The 17,944-nt window shown below is 40.2% G+C and overlaps 1 protein-coding gene across 2 annotated transcripts in view; it reads right to left on the bottom strand.

Annotated features, from left to right (window-relative positions):
* Nucleotides 1–17,944, bottom strand: part of DPYD (dihydropyrimidine dehydrogenase) — a 673,084-nt gene that overhangs the window by 581,760 nt on the left and 73,380 nt on the right. For both annotated transcript variants that reach the window (XM_066352595.1, XM_066352596.1), the window contains exon 3: nucleotides 2,461–2,543. In XM_066352595.1, coding sequence (XP_066208692.1) covers nucleotides 2,461–2,543 — 83 coding nt within the window. The remainder of the gene's footprint in view (nucleotides 1–2,460; nucleotides 2,544–17,944) is intronic.

The following is a 17,944-nucleotide window of genomic DNA, read 5'->3' as shown; positions in this document are numbered from 1 at the left end:
TTTTCTAAAGGCAAAAAGATAAGAGCAAAGAGCAAAAAACAGAAAAAAAAAAAAAAAAAAAACAACAACGGGAGGGGGGCCAGGCCCTGGGTGTGCTACCTTGTTTGATGCTTTTAGTTACTAAATTATTTAATGGTGTTTAGCGAATGTGAACATTACCAACAACACGTGTGTGAGTGTGTGTACTATATGCAAACTACGGACACAAAGTGCATTGCCCAGCCGTGTAATTAAAACCTGGTGGAGACAGCCTCTATCTCCCAGCCTGTGGGCAGACGGCCCCCTCCCCACCGGGGAAGACCTGTTTGTCTCAGTAGATCAGATCGTGTGTGTGTGTGTGTGTGTGTGTGTGTGTGTGTGTGTGTGTGTGTGTGTTAAAGCAGAATATCCTGGTGTGGTCTAACACGGCCATGATTACCAAATTCGGCAGACTGTGATCTCCTCTCAATAGGCAGTGCTCCCATAATTCAGTTTTGTTTTCTGTGTGTGTGTGTGTGTGTGTGTGTGTGTGTTGTTTTTTTCCTCGACGACAAGTTTTCTGTACTAATTAGGCGGCTCTCCTTGTTCGCAGTGGCTCCCTCACTCACCCCGCGGTCCCCCCTCTGCAATTCTCTGTGGTTTTGGCCTTCAGTTCTTTTATTCTCTTTGTCTTCCTGCACATCTCGGCGGTTTTTAAACCGAACAGATACAAAAACACACAGAATCACCACAGTTTCTTAAGTAAACATTGGTGTGCACACTGAACATAGTCCAGGGATTGTGACAGGTGTGCCCCCAAATTAGGTGTTCGGGTTATAACTCGTGCTGGTTTTAAAGAGCAAGGATAAAGGGTGTGTTGAAAAACAGAAGCTCGTTCCTAAGTTCTGCCTTGACCTTTCTCCGCAGTATTTTTTTTTTCACACCTCATTTTCCATTTCCGACGACTGTCAATAACATGAACTTTCTGAGGCTGTCTGATTGTGTTTGTGGGTAGATACTCCTTCTTGACTGTGTACCCAGTTATATTTTTCCCTCTTTTTAATTTTTTTTTATTAGTAAAGACATGAACAATAAAACAGGCTCCTTTGCTCCAGCTGGTAATTTCTCCGCACTAGTAATATATTAGTCCTCTTTTCGTGACATCATAATCGTCTGCACGGAAGGACCACGGATCTTTGTGTAGCAGCTACTGTTTCCATTAAATTTAATTACCTCCCCCTGCGGTTTTAAATAGAAGTGGCTTCAAAATGAGGGCAGCTTCTATTAAATTTAATTACTTTCCCCTGCTGCTTGCACGGTAAAAGGGAGGTTGCTAAATGAAATCAGCCTCTAAACTAAAGTATATGGTAACCGGGTACAAACAGCAACAAACTGTACCCAGACTCCGCTCAGAGGCTTAGCCTTGCTCTGATTTTCAATTTGGTCCGGCCTTGATTTAAGATCCTACGAAGAAAATGAGCATTAGCGGAAGAAGAGAGATCTTAGAAATCAACATTAGCTTCCACAGGGTAAATAAAGGTACATCTACCCTGTCTGGTCAATGATGGCAGAAATGATCACACTCAGAGGATCAACACACACCTTCTTTAAAAAAAAAAAAAAAATATTGATTGATGTTAGAGAAAGAGGAAGGGAGAGAGAGAGAAAGATAGAAATATCGATCCGTTTCTGTCCGTGCCCTGACCGGGGATCGAACCAGCAACCTCTGCGTAAGGGGATGACACTCCAACCCACCGAGCTACCCCACCAGGGCCAACTCACAATGTTTAAAGTAATATAAATCGCTGCGCTTGGATGATGACTTTTATACCTCACGCATTTTTTATAAAAACCTTCCTTGACTCGGATCTGAGTATTTAAAAACTGCTTCCTGGAAGTTATTGAGAAGAAATTCAAAGAAATATTCACAAATAGCAATGTTAAAAATGAGTAAAATTGAAAAAACCATCGGGCTCATTATAGACGACTACCTTTGAAAAAAAAGTGAATCTATATGCTCTGTAATAGTGTGAAAATGTAAATCTGTTTTAAAATGCCAAGACATAATCCCATAAAACCTAACACAATATGAAATTTTAAGTATACCTCTTTTCAAATAAAATATTAATTAGGAGGAAATCCTACTCAGTTAAACCACCATTGTATTGTTTACTTTATTTTATTTTTTTACAAACAGGCGGAATTTAGATGAACAATATTTCCATTCAATCACACAGTTTAGTATAAATATAAAACAAGACACCCCTTAAGCATTTTAAGTAACAAATTAAACATTTACATTTTTTACTGTGCACTGAGGCTTAACATTTATGCAGCTTCAAAACCAAAGTACAGCCTCCAGGGAAGGTCTCTCCACTGACAAATTAATACCTTAGAGAACAGAGCTGAATGGTGGCAATGAACTCATTTGTTCCCCCAATAATGAAGAATGACTTTTTCTTTACCACATCTGTGACTGTTGCTATGGTGACCCAGACTTACCTCATTGCTTCTCGGAGGGCTCCTCGCTCACCAAGAGTCGTGTGCTTGATGTCGTCAAAATTATTCTCCAGCTTCTCACAATTCTGCAACATATTAAACAGCGTGTTAATCCTCCAGCATCCCGAGACAACATTAGAGCGATGGAATGATGAGGAAATATAATTGATGATATTGATTAGGGGCTCATGAAAGATAAGCACACCGCTTTAATTCAGCAGCATTCATTAAAATTGACAGTGGGAATTCAACAGGAACAAAATAAAACATCGTCTGATACAGCCTTCAACAGAAGTCTTTTCACCAATTTTACAAGAATTGGGAAAATAGAATAGATGAATAAAAATCAGTTCTCTCAATTAATCTTGAGGCTATCAGAGCCCGTTTAAATTCAAAAGAGAAAGTCAATAAAGTTTGAAGTCACAACTGACCATCTATATAATAAATATTTAGTGCTAAATAAATTAGCATTTGCTAAGATAAAAAGTTAGAGCCCAGGTTTAATGTAACCAAAAAATGTTCCAACGTTCTGGAACTGAAATTATATAAGATCTTTAAATAACAACTGTATATCTAATGTTTACAATTATACATATGCACAAATATATAATTAATTAAATATGATTAATATATGAATTAGATGAGTTTTCAGTTAATTTAACAAACAAAAAATCTAAATAATAAAATTTTAAATATTTATGTGTTCTTTGTAGTCTCAAACTGTAAATAGTATGCTGGAGATTAGAAAATTACAAAATTTATATTAGTAATTTCCAATGTCTAAGAATTAATTTATTTAAAACCTATGGGTATATAAGTACCACTATTTTTACCTTGATTTTTAAAAGGCAGTCAAAATGGAGGCAAAGATCTTTCTCAACAAAGTTATATACTTATGTAATAAAAATATTGAAAATTACCACAATATATCTAAAATAATTTGAATTCTGAATAACAGTCCTCTGTAGATAGGAAAATTGGAAATAGAATCTAGTAACCTTTTTCTTTTCACCTTTTTAGCAGTGTTTTTTTATAAACAGACTTTCTTATTTTCAATGAAGCCCAATTTATTATTGCTTAAATTTACGATTCGTGCTTTTGTATTTGGTGTACAAGACCTCTGTCTTTCTTATGAATATATTTTCCTATATTTTTTCACAAAGCTTTCTTATCTTACATTTCACATTTAGATGTGCAATCCATCTGTGACTGATATATTCGTCTACTGCATGAGTTAGGAAATCACACCTATATGTAATCAATTAAATCACTGCAGTTTATTGAAAAGGCCATCATTTCCCTCATTGTAATCAGAATCATCTTTTTTCATAAAGTTAGTCACAGTGTATATGGGGTCTGTTTCTAGGTTCCAAAATGGCCAATTGCTCCATTTCCTATACTTGTGCTAATATCACTCTATTTAAATTACTTATATCCATAATAAATTTAAAACATGTACAAATAAATATGAAAGAGACAGATAATTCAGTGGGAAGAGAGCAAAAGACTATATAAACACTATGTAAAAGGGCATGTCCAAATAATCAATTAAAAAAAAAACACACGCTAACTCACTCCACATAATTAGTCATGGGGAAGATGTAAATTTAAACAATGAGATACCACTACTCACTTTGGAAGTGACTGAAATGAACACTGTAGATCACACAAAGTGGTTTGTTCTTTTTTAGTATAAAAAGCAACTGCAGCATTGCTGCTGGAACTGTAAATTGTTACAATCACTTTGTAAAGTAATTTGGCAACACTTTCAGAAGCTAAACATTCCCGCCTAGGAGTGCACCGAACAGATGTGTACCATGTTCAACTAAAGTCTTGTTCCAGAATTGTAACAGTACCACTGTTCAAAACAGCCCCAAACTGGAAACAAGATGCATCAAGATGGAATGTATACATAGTGGCCTATTAATACAGTGGAAAACTACATAGTGATGAGAATAAACAAACTACAGCTCTGGGGAGTTCCGTAGATGTATCTCACAGCCACTCCCCGAGCACAAAAGGTGACACAGAATATCATTTCATTTCCATGAAGTTCAAAAATAGAAAGAGTTACTACAGTGAATAATCCAAAAATGAAAACAAGGAAGCAATTTCATTTACAAGCACAAAACGAGAATAAAATACTTCCAAACAAATTTAACAAAAGAAGCGTAAGATTTGTGCACTGTAAAGAATAAAACATCTCAAAAGAAATTTTTAAGAGACCAAAATAAATGATAAGACATCCCATGTTCATGGATTGTCAAAATGATACTACTTGATATTATCAAGATGGTACTACTTCCTACATTGATCTAAAGATTTCAATTCCTGTCAAAATCCCAGGTGACGTTTCATTTTTACAAATTTGAACAAGGTGATCTTAAAATTTGTATAAAATCACAAGGAACCCAGAATAGTCAAAATATTCTCAAAAACAGAAGAGCAAACGTGAAGAACTCGTATTTCCTGATTTCAAAAGTTACCACAAAAATGACAGTAATCAAGAAAGTCTGATACTGGTATAAAAGGGCACAGCACAGAACTGCATCAATATCCATACACAAATGTTCATAACAGCATTATTCATAAAAGACAGACAGTGTGAAAACCCCAGAAGTCCATCCAATGATCAATGGATAAACAGATGTGATATGCAGATACGATGGAATACTATTTGGTCATAAAAAAAAGAATGTTCTGACACATGCTACAACACGGGTGAGGCTTGAAAATATCATGCCACGTAAAAATGCCAGATACAGAAGGCCACGCTGTATGATTCTATTTCTATGAAATGTACAGTACGGACAAATCCATAGAAACGGAAGGGAGACTAGTGTTAGCCAGGGGTTGGAGAGACAGGGGAATAATAGGACTACTTTTTTGGAGAGAATCAAGTGTCCTTGAATTAGTTGTGATTGATGCACAGCCCTGTGAATTTCCTGAAAATAAATTAATTAGACACTTTCAAAAGAGTAAACTTGATGGCCTGCGAATTAGACCTCAACAACGCTGTCATTTAAAAAAAAAACAGGTAAAAAACGTATGTCGAAATTTGGTAATGGCTACGGGAGGCATGAGAGGGTCTCCTAAGACACTTTAATTCATTCGGTAAAAATTCATGGACTGAAATGCTTAGGGATCCTTTCACTTTGCCCTATCATTTTACTGCAGAGTTTTTAGGAAAAATTTGAATTCTGGTTAAGAAATCATCGTGCCATCATGTATCACTCCAGTTAAAATTAAAGAATGCATATAAGAAGTTCCAAGTATCAAAGACTTAATAAATGTTAGCTACCGGCTAATCCTAATGAAATAACATTTTATTATGTATTAAAATTCTGTACCCAAGACCCAGTTCTGGTAATGAAGTCTAATGTATCCTGATTAAGCTTGGATGCTCCATTAATTAAATTATGAACTTCTTCTCTCTATCGTGACTGGTCTTAAAAGACGACATTTAAGACAATTACAAATGCAAAGATAAGCAACCAAATGATTCGGATCAGATGGCCTCTGAAGAACAATTTTTTCCGTATTTCTAAAATAAAATTCAAGCTCAGAGTCTGGGCTTCTCTTTTGCAGTAAGAAAAAAAAATAGGGGAGGGAGGAACATCTATAAAATTTTCACTTTACAAAGTACAGAGCCCTTTTGCATGTTGCTATGGGAAATAATAATCTTTTAAAAAGAAGTTTATGCTGGTAGATGTTCACTGTTGCATTTTTATGACAATAAAATAATGGATGCGAAGCTTAACCTTTCAACAATAAACAAATGGTAAGGTGACCAATCGTCCTCCTTTAGGGAGGACAGTCCTTCTTTTGTAAGTTCCATCCTCCTTATAAAAGTGTCCTCCTACATGTCCTCCTTTTTGATATTGGAAGACTCATCTGTAAATGTCTGTATTCAATCAATGCACAATCGATCCCATTGCGTGTGATGTGACGTATTTGTATCTTAATGAGTACTTTTTTCTTACAATTATTATTAAAAATTAATAGGCATGTAAACATGAAAATATAAAATATTACACGTTTTTATTATGCATTTATCATATTAGAGTGTATTACTGTTGCAATGAATAAAGTGTTTTTTTATTTATGATATTGTTTTTCTTCAATTTATTTTTGTCCTCCTTTTCATTGTAAAAAAAAGTTGGTCACCTTACAAATGGTTAACTAAGTCTCTTTAAAGTTGAGGATGCGTGGCTATGGTAGATTTTTAACATGCCCATGTCTGTATGACAGAAGGTAATTTTTTAAAAAGCACTATAAAATTGAATATTATGAATAATATGATTACGATTATGGAAAGCAAGCAGAGCCAAAGACGGCAGGCAGAGAAGGTTGAACTCGGGCGACCTCGGAATGTTGAATAAACAAGGGTGTTTCTCTCTCACTTACTTACACTTTCAATATTTTACGAAGCTTCAGGTATGAGTTTTTATTTCATTTTTGCCTTCAAGGTAATTCATAAGTGATTAAGATTTGTAAGGTTTTGGAAATAGAGGGTGCGGCACAAACGGGTATACAGAAACAGAGCTTACCCTTGCATTACTTTTTATTAATTATTGCATTATTTTCCACATGGACAACTGTAAACCTACTTTTGCCCCACCCTGCACACATATTTTTTATGTTAAATATGCTGCTTTTTGTAAAATATAACACAAACAAGTGCTAGTAAGAAGAAACATTAGTATCAATCAGGATTTGACTTTTTAATTATTTCTTAATTTTTTCTATTACAGATGTAGTTCACTGATTGAGATTTTTAGCCTACTCTTATTATTTCCTGATAGTTTCATGAAAGTCTTCATATTTCAAATTCTCCAAAACAGGTTTGCACTTACTTGTTTGTTTTCTTTACTTTTCCACACAGGTATAATGACGTACACAAAGAAAATAAAGCCACTTAACAAAATTATTTATATTGACACTACATTCTACCTACTACACAGCTTACTGTGATGCACTACTCAAATACTGTCTCGCCTGACCTGTGGTGGCGCAGTGGATAACACATCGACCTGGAAATGCTGAGGTCGCCGGTTCGAAACCCTGGGCTTGCCTGGTCAAGGCACATATGGGAGTTGATGCTTCCAGCTCCTCCCCTCTTCTCTCTCTCTGTCTCTCTCTCTCTCCCTCTCTCTCTCCTCTCTAAAATGAATAAAGAAAAAAAAAAACAAAAAAAACAAATACTGTCTCTTGGGCTGCCTAATACCCGAGAATTCCCAAACACAGCCAGCCAGTAGGCATATCATATTTGGAATGTTTCTAACCTTCCTACATTTCTAACCTTCCTATATTTAATCTTAATAATATGTGACGAGTGTCTTTTCATGATTCTAGACTTCCCAGTGCAGTTTCCAAAGGTGCATGTGCTAGTTAGTATCCATTTATCCCATTTATTGTTGGTTTGGTTGGTTGGTTGGTTTGCTCACTGGGGAACGCTGCTAGAAATGAAGGACAGAAACAGAGGGCTGAAAATGAATTGAAACCTTAAGTCATAAGAAAAGACATTCGTTGACTGGGATTGTTCATTCCAATTAATTTCCCATTTAATTCAAATTGTTTTCACCTAAAACATTCAAAGTATGTGGTACTATCGATGGTAGGACCCAAATTCAGAGTTTCTGATTTTAAACCTCATTCTTTTTGTTCCCCAAATTTAACCATTAATGGAAAACCACGTATATTTTCTCCGTGGTTATATTAGACTTATTTTCTCTGCAACGAGGTTTGCCATAAGTCCAGCCCCATCAATTCAGGAATCATTGCTAACCGTCTTAGATTTAAATCTTAAAGTAGAAGATATCATAATCATATTTTTGCAAACTGCATGGTTCACTATGTGGAAAATAATACTTATTTTTAAAGCGGTACTTCCTCAGAGATGGTTTATAAATCAGATTCAAGAATAGATATTTCTATTTAACTGTTACGGATATATTTTTAATCTAATTTTGGATATGTTCACATATACATCTTATATAAATATATACATATATACATATATATATATACATATATATGTGTATATATATATAATCTTAGCTAGATGGAGTCACTTGATAGAAATAAATCCATCCCTTGACAACATATTCCTGTTTTGAGTGGTCAGCTTTTAAGAAAATCTTAGGAACTTTGAGTTTATTAGAGATGAACAAAACCAAAGAACACTATACCTGAATCTCTTTAAAAGCAATTGTTTTGAGTTAGGGTACTGCCTTTAAGACCCACAATGCTATTGGAAATGTGAGATATAATCGTTAAAACCAGTGGAATGGCCTGATAATTACACGACTGTAATTAAGAGAGAATTTTAAGATCTCCATTTAGCCATTTAAAGTGACTCCCTAGACTAGAGCAATAATGCCCATGGCAAAAGAAAGCCACAGATAACATATTTCAAGCATTCTGCTACAACATTGGGATAGAGTAGCTCGGAATAAAAGCGAACACAGATGGAGTCCACAAAAAAACCCTTCTCATCCCAGTATTCATATCTGAAGTCCCTTGGGAAATTCTGTATAAGAAAATATAATAAACAAAAATAAAAAATTATATTTTATTATTTTATATAACTTATACATCATTCCAAAAACTAAATGTTAATCTGATCAATTTTTGGAAACAAGTCATTTTTCAGTAAAATCAAAATGTAGACAACTTTGTAAAAATGATTTTTGAGGGAATTTTACGTTTTCAGATTAATATTTTTTAATGATTTCAGAATCTCAAAAGAGTCCAGATGTTACCACACACAAAAAAAAAATGCATGTGCCTCCTTTTCTACATGATAGATTGAGGGCATAAAGAAAAAATACATATAATGTTTTGTTATCTGTTTTTCTTTTGGCCCTGAAATCCCTCATCACCTTCCTCATCTCACCACCTGCGCTGTAATTTAAATTTTTTTCTTGGCTTCTACAGCTGCAGAGGAACAAGTTCATAAAAGACATTAAAGAAGAAACTGTCAACAAAAGTTCACTGCCACTCATCCAGTGCTAACAGGAGTCCTCAGTAGGGGGTGTTGGAAAATGAGAAACTTTATTCAGGTAGTTTACAAACCCAAGACACAAGAAACTGAAAGTGTAGTCATCTGAGAAAGGTGGCATGTTTTATAAAAAGTTCCTTCCCTGGTTCCTGATGGATCTATTTCCATGCGAATGAGGAATCCAAATTTGCACAGTCTGATTGGTCCAAATAGCACTGGTCTGATTGGTTGAAATTATGCATTCTAATTGGTTCTTAGGGAGCTGCTCTTCTTTGATTAGTAAATATGCAAACAAGGATAGAGCAGCACAGCTGTGATTGGATGGAGCAGGTCTCAGCTCATTGGTCAAAACAGGATCCCAGGAAGTCTTTTATAAGTTTCAGCTCAGCCAGCAGGAACACAGTGCAGGGGGGGGGGGGGGGGGGGGGGGGTTGTGTGTGTGTGTGTGTGTGTGTGTGTGTGTGTGTGTGTGTGTGTGTGTGTGTGTGTGTGTGTGTGTGTGTGTGTGTGTGTGTGTGTGTGTGTGTGTGTGTGTGTGTGTGTGTGTGTGTGTGTGTGTGTGTGTGTGTGTGTCAGGCCTCTGCAAACTATGGCTGCCAGACTCTGGTTATGGATTTGGGTCCAGTTAACCACAAGAGGCCCTTTTTAACCGGCATATTTCATCTCGAGGTCAATAAAACAAATACGATTATTGCATTTTGAGCTAAAAAGCCTATCTCTAGCATAAAACAGTAGGGCTGGAAGACTCCTTGACTTATCTAGTTTTCCCAGCCACATAGATAGGAGATAAAAACACTCTCTTGGAGGCAGAAGGGAGAGAGAAGATGGACACAGAAGCCGGATGCAGCAGCCCCGCTGAGCTCGGTGGGGCTCCAGGGATTGAGGCCAAAGTCCTTCGACTTTGCCGAGAGGATTGCAGAGCAGCTGAGGGCCCTTCTTCATTGTAGGGATCCGAAGCCTGCACTTTAGTGGTTATTTAATCTGGAAGTGGTTAAAATTGCACATCTTGCCATGCAGTGCGGTGGGAACCTAACATGAGTAGTAAGTTGTCCTACTACAGAAAGAGAGTAATCCACATTTCCCACTCCGCGAACCTGCACAAAGCTTATTTTACCCAACCAAACAATAAAGTAAGTAAGCCCTGTAGGCACTGAAAAGGTCTGTTACCTGCAATGAAGTAAGTAAGTCCTATAGGCACTGAAAAGGTCTAATTGTTACCTTGACCAAAATTACTTTTGTGTCCTGAAATAGAAATCCAATCCAATATGTTTTAAAAATATTTTTCTAGAACAATACACGATAGTATCAAGATAGAGCTAGGAATTGAAATCTAGTTCAGAAAAATGTTAGTCTTTTTCCATAATGAGATAAACAACACAAGCAACTAACATCTTTATCTGCTTATCCATAAATAAAATTAAGCATCAGGTCCACTGGATAAGAAACAAACAGACTCACTGTCACATCGACTATTGATAACAAGCCCCTAATATTTGCAACAATTATCTGTAAAGTGGACTGGTATCCTCCTATCAAAGTCTATTCTCAACCCAGTTCACGTGTGTATGAATCAGAGACAGGACAAACTCATTTTTAAGTAACAAATATCTTAATATGTTGTTCATTCAAGGGGATTCTATGTTAGTGTAGGACTATCCCAGAAGACAATTTCAGGCATAAGACACAGGGGGTTTATTTTACAAGATATATATTTAAAAAAAAAAAACAACTATCAAACAACTCTAAAAAAATTACCTTGTCCATGGTAATGATGTGCACTTGCTACTTTTCAAGCATCTCCTCATTTCCTTTGCTGAGGATCACTGCGTGAGAAAGCGACCATTCCAGCAGAAGCGAGTCAGTGCGAGTGTTTTGCAGGAAAGAAGAGAGAGGCAGAAAGTAAGTGGAGGGAAGAAAGGGCAGAGAGAGAGAGAATGAATGCACTATTCCGATCAGCAAGCATGAGAACAAGAAACATCAGTGAAGAGTAAGACAACACTGGTACCAGAAACAGACCTACGAACCTGGACATCCCCGAGCAAGCAAGCTAGGACACAGGGCAGACAGCACGTGAAAGGTATCGAAGGTCGTGCTGGCCAGATACTCCATCTGCTGCACCAAGCAAAGGTTATCTCAACTTACCCAGAAGGAAACTGGAAATCCATAGGGCGACAGGGGTAAGTGTTACGGTTGTTTGCCATATAAGGAGGAATGACAGAAAACCAGCCAACACTGAGGGCTTACTCTGTGTTAGACATGTTTCTAGGAGCTTTGCCCATTTATTCGGCACGAGAACCGCAGACATCCGTACTTTACAAATGAGGAAACAGGCACAGGGAGATTAAGATAACTTGCCCACGGTCATGTAGCTAGTAAGGGACAAAGCCAGGATTTGAAGGTAAGTAGTCTGGCCTGGGAGGCAGACTCAAATCCCCTAGACACTGCTTCAAAAGAGCAATGTGAATAGAGAGAATCTAATAATGCTCTCCCGAGGTCCTCTCTCCGGTGTTTGTTGTTTAGATGTAGACACTGGACTGAATAGATAAGTTTACTAGTAAACTGGGGCATAAATCCTTGCAGAATTCTAATTTCTCTCCAGATGTGGTCACTTTCACCATGTAGAAAAATAAGGAATCCAACGTACACATGTTTAAGCCAAATTAATACCCATAAATGGGTTGCACGCAAAGTCTTTCTTGGGGTCTGTGACACCACCGTGACAAATATAATGAGCAATTAAATTCCCAAGTGCTCAGATTTTTGGCAGCAATTAAAGTAGAAACAAGAAAGTAAGCATCAAAAAGAACTGGTTTGGGTGGCCTCCTGCCAAATGAATGCCCCTGGGTTGAGAGGAGGTCTAGTTTCGACTGTGATAGATTTCATAGTGTTTTATGTCTCCTCTGCGTTAAGGGCTCTATGAAAGTAAACGAATGAGTAGAATATCAACAGGAACATGGAAACAAAATAACACGTGAGCAGACCTCTGGAGGCTGAGAAATTGAAACAAGATCACTGAGTTCTCTTTGCTTACCCTATAGCAGAGAATAACAAAACTCAACGAAGTAACTGGGGACGCCCATGCTGGACAGAGCCTGGAAGAAACCCCAAGCGTTAGCTAATTACATTGGTAAGAGAATGCCTGATTACCACATGACTTCATTTCCATAGGGCGGCATTCCCTTTATGAAACTGTCACAGTAACTAGAACTAAATAAATAGATTGCGTTTGAGCTTTATACACTAGCTAATTTTTTTAAATGAGCACACCAAGGGTAATAAATCAGAAAACTCCATTGGATGTCACGCAGGTCACCGAGAAATAAGGGAGCAGAGCCGCTAGAACCCAAGTCTCAGAAATATTTAATAATGAGACCTCATGCCAATCGATTAAGTCTTAATTCAGAAGAAAATCTTGAAATTCTACTGTCTGTCAGGCATCCTACTCAGCACCTGGGATAGCAAGGTTGGTAAGATAAGACCCCAGGTTGAGCACAGTCCGATGAGGAGAGGAGTTAATTCTGCAGCAGAGAGCTCCGTGAGTTTATTGGCTCTGAACATGGCTTTGAAATGAGTCAGAAGTTTTCAGATTAAGGAAAACAAATGACTAAGGCAGTAGAACTGGCTACAGCCTCAGGGCTCAGTGTCACTGCCTACTAGCTCTCGGTGTCCGTCCATAGTCGTGTTTCTTAAACTCAGTTTATTCTAAGTGAGATATAGTCTTACCTTCTTGGGTTGTTATTAGAATTAAATAGTATAATATATGGCAATCACTTAGTACATTAAATAGAAGATTTTCAGTAAATTCTTTAAAAATGGTAAAAGAAGGAAGGGAATAAAGAGGAAGGAGAGGGAGAGTGTCCGTGAACCCCACCCTGGCTCTAACGGATCGGATTTGATGGCGGAAGGTAGTACAATGTGCCCTGTTCACGTTTGCCGATGATTCTTATAAATAATCAAGTAAAATACACTATTGATGAAAAAAAAAGTTTTCATGTCTTGAGCATAAGATCCCCACAAGAATCTAATGAAAAGCATGACCCTTTTCTCTTAACAAATGAAATATTTTTAAAATACATAGGAACGGCCTAATCTGCGGTGGCGCAGTGGATCAAGTGTCCACCTGGAATGCTGAGGTCACCAGTTCAAAACCCTGGGCTTGCCTGGTCAAGGCACATATGTGAGTTGATGCTTCCTGCTCCTCCCCCCCTTCTCTCTTTCTCTGTCTCTCTTCTCTAAAATGAATTAAAAAATAAAAATAATTAAAAAAAATATATACTAACGTATAGAGCAGAGGTCTCAAACTCGCAGCCCGCGGGCCGCATGCAGCCCGCCCATCAAACTTCGTGGATTAATCTGCGGGCCAGTCTGCGGGCCGCACAAAATTGGTGGGCGGGCCGCATGGCAACGAGTTTGAGATCCCTGGTATAGAGGATATGCCCTGGACAATTTCAGAGGGCCGGTGGATGCCCTGCAACCCATCTGCGACACGACGTTTGTGCCCACCCTGTTCTGCGTCAGGAGGGAGGACTTTTCCATGGACCTACATGACACAGAAATCACAGGTACAAATGCAGTCAGTTGTCCAAGGTGTTGAGGACCAAGGCGAATTTCTGTTGGTGCTCTATAATGATGTTTGAGTTCAAGTCACTAATAAAAAGTAGGATGTGGCATCGGCCTGGCGTGTGGACATCCCAGGTTCGATTCCTGGCCAGAGTAACAGGAGAAGCACCCATCTGCTTCTCTACCCTTCCCCCTCTCCTTTCTCTCTATCTCTTTCCCTCCAGCAGCCAAGGCTCCATTGGAGCAAAGTCGGACCGGGCGCTGAGGACGCTCCATGGCCTCCACCTCAGGCACTAGAATGGCTCTGGTTGCAACAAAGCAACGCCCCAGATGGGCAGAGCATCGCCCTCTGGTGGGCATGCCGGGTGGATCCTGGTTGAACCCATGTGAGAGTCTGTCTGACTGCCTCCCTGCTTCTAACTTTAAAAAAATACAAAAAAAAAAAGTAGGGTGTGAAAGTCAACGCTTTTCTAGCCAAGCTAAAAAGGAATGCCAGTCATCCGTTCAGTCAACATTCATTTAGAATCTAGTAGGAACCGGCTACCACCCTGTCACTAGGCATACTAAGGCTTTAAAAAAAAAAAAAAAATCCAAGGCTTAAGAAAAGCCAAAAGCTTTTTTTCAAAAAATACCATTCCAAGCCCTGGCCGGTTGGCTCAGTGGTAGAGCATCGGCCTGGCGTGCGGAGGTCCCGGGTTCGATTCCCGGCCAGGGCACACAGGAGAAGCACCCATCTGCTTCTCCACCCCTCCCCCTCTCCTTCCTCTCTGTCTCTCTCTTCCCCTCCTGCAGCCTTGGCTCCATTGGAGCAAAAAGATGGCCGGGGCGCTGGGGATGGTTCCTTGGCCTCTGCCCCAGGCACTAGAGTGGCTCTGGTTGCAGCAGAGCGATGCCCCGGAGGGGCAGAGCATCGCCCTCTGGTGGGCGTGCCGGGTGGATCCCGGTCGGGCGCATGCGGGAGTCTGTCTGTCTCTCCCCGTTTCTAGCTTCAGAAAAATACAAAATAAATAAATAAATAAATAAAAAATACCATTCCAATACCGTAGGGTCACTGTTACCAGGCAAGCCTGCCCCCTGTCCACTGGTGGAGCCATTCCCATAGATTAACCACGCATTAGTGACCATTACAACCCAGCTGGATACAAGTCCGCAGCACACTATATTCTGAGAGACCCGCGGGGAGTTATCCCGCGGGGAGTTATCCCGCGGATGCAATTATAAATTCACATTCTAAAATCTGAAGAATTTCAATAAAGTAGCACACTGCAAGTTGAACTAATATAATTCTAAGATGACTGCATGCTGATTAATTCAATGGTTCTCTTCAGGCAGTAAGAGAACTCGGGAAAAGATGATGCCAGCACATCTCCTGCTCACAAAGTTAGAAATTCCCCAGGTCTAAACGCCTCTAAAGAATGAGTCCATTAGGTGAATGTACCCTTCCAGTGACATGTTCTATTTTCACATTGGCTTCCACCAAAAAGCCTCAAAACTCGCCCCGCGGAAGCTCTTCAGAAGTCCAGGAAGGAATAATGACAATATTCAGACTTTCTAAAAATCCCAGATGATCATTCTAATACCAATATACCATCTCCAGCTCCAAACAAGAGATTCATATTTCAATAGATAATTGCTTTTCCCTTCGGTATGTCTTAACTAGTGTAATCCTTTCAGGGAACATTAAGACATAATCATATTTAGCTAATGTCATTTCACTAATGGTGGCCAGCTTACAACCAGGCCCGGTCCGGGAGAATCTACGTGAGTCACAGGGAAATGGAATATAATAGAGAGGAAACAGGAGCTGGCGAGGCAGGGAATCTGTTTATAAATTCCAGCTTGGCAACAGAACTGCCGATGTATTCTTAGGAAAACGCTTCACGTGTCCAGTCTGAAAATATCCTCTCACCAAATGAAGATCTCGACGAAGATGGAGAAAGTACCGACACCCTCACCCTCTTCAAGGTGTGCTGGAGCGGCCGAATGCAAGGAGACGAAGCAGGTGAAAATACATTCTCCACCAGAGAGCATGTTCCAACGTTGCCATATCTTTTTTTTTTTTGTATTTTTCTGAAGCTGGAAACGGGGAGAGACAGTCAGACAGACTCCCGCATGCGCCCGACCAGGATCCACCCGGCACGCCCACCAGGGGCGACGCTCTGTCCACCAGGGGGCGATGCTCTGCCCCTCCGGGGCATCGCTCTGCCGTGACCAGAGCCACTCTAGCGCCTGGGGCAGAGGCCAAGGAGCCATCCCCAGTGCCCGGGCCATCTTTGCTCCAATGGAGCCTTGGCTGCGGGAGGGGAAGAGAGAGACAGAGAGGAAGGGGAGGGTGGAGAAGCAAATGGGCGCTTCTCCTATGTGCCCTGGCCGGGAATCGAACCCGGGTCCCCCACACGCCAGGCCGACGCTCTACTGCTGAGCCAACCGGCCAAGGCTGCCATATCTATTTTCAATGGACCGCATGAACCCCGCCGGTTCAAAGGCTAAATCAACGTGTATTTTAGTTCGAGTGCCTTGGACACATTTTCAGATTTCCATCCTCATTCGCTGCAAGAATTAAGTACTATTTTGGTAATTTTCCAAGGTAAGCAAAAATAAAATATATGCTGCAGTCTCTCCTCTGGGTGGGTCATTAATTAGTTCCTGTATCTGAGAAAGATCAAAAAAAAATTCAAGGTTATGTACTTGTTAATCTTACCATCTTTGTCAAAATTGCCACACACTTCTTGACATAATGTGCAGTGATGTTCCGATCGAGTCTCACATGGTTTACAGGACAATCAAATAAAACACAGTGTCATGATTTCAACAAATACTGCGCAGGATGATGAACAGAGGGGAATGCCAACCTCAGATCACCGCACAAACCCTCGTATTTGATTTGCAGGAGTCATTATTTACCGATTCACCTCATCATGACAAGGAGAAGTCTTTCAAAGAGCAATTTAAATAATGAAAATCCACTATTTCAATCAGGGAAGTTCGCTCCCCTCCGAGCTCTGCGTGAGCTGACCAATCTCATTTCCTACCAGGTGGTCTGCGTGCAAGTGGCCGCACTCCAGGCCCCTCCTGGCCACCCACCGTCCTTCCACGGAAAACCTCCGCTCGGTCCGCAGGCCCTTTGCACCTGCCGTGCCTGCTGCCTGAGCTGTTCTTCCCCCCAAACATCCACGGGGCTTGCTTTCTCATTCAGGTCTCTGCTTAAATGTCACTTCCCTAGAAACACCCTCCCTGACCACTGTCTCTAGAAACACACCCACCTGCACACTCTGTCCCAGAAACACCCTCCCTGACCACTGTCTCTAGAAACACACCCACCTGCACACTCTGTCCCAGGCCTTGCTTTGCTGTCATTCTTCTGAACCTTATCCTTGACATCACATTACAGGTTACAGTATTTTAAAAAATACCAGTTGGACCGACGCAGACGAGAGGCTGTTCATTTGTTTGAAATTTTCTACCGTATTTCCACTGAGCGGTTCACTGGATGGTTTGTTGAATGGATGCTCTAGGGATTGACACACATTGGAGTCAGACCTGAGTCAGCGGCGAGCTCGGCCTCAATTAAAAGGGACAAAGGAAGTCAGTGCAGGCAGCTGGCTATTGTCCCTCCTGGGACGTTCCACTGCAGCCTCATCGTGATGGCCACGCCATGGGCCAAATTTGGTTCGATGGTCTCGTAACCAAGCAAGGTCGCCTGCTTGGCCCACGCGAGCTAATCTGGGGGCCTTTGCTGTCAAACCGCCCCTCGTCTTTGGGCAGTTTCCCTCCGAGGCAGCAGCTGACCCCCCGAGAATAGATGCCATCTCACAGGAGAGAGACTCTGGGGTCAGGGAGAAGGGGACAACGTCATACAATCCTGCCGTTACCGTGGCCCCTGTGGTGTTTCTCAGCATCTCAAAGGTATCTTCAGATGCTCAA

This window comes from Saccopteryx leptura, chromosome 11 (genome assembly GCF_036850995.1).
Source record: "Saccopteryx leptura isolate mSacLep1 chromosome 11, mSacLep1_pri_phased_curated, whole genome shotgun sequence".
NCBI lineage: Eukaryota > Metazoa > Chordata > Mammalia > Chiroptera > Emballonuridae > Saccopteryx > Saccopteryx leptura.
This window is presented reverse-complemented; position numbering and strand designations above follow the sequence as displayed.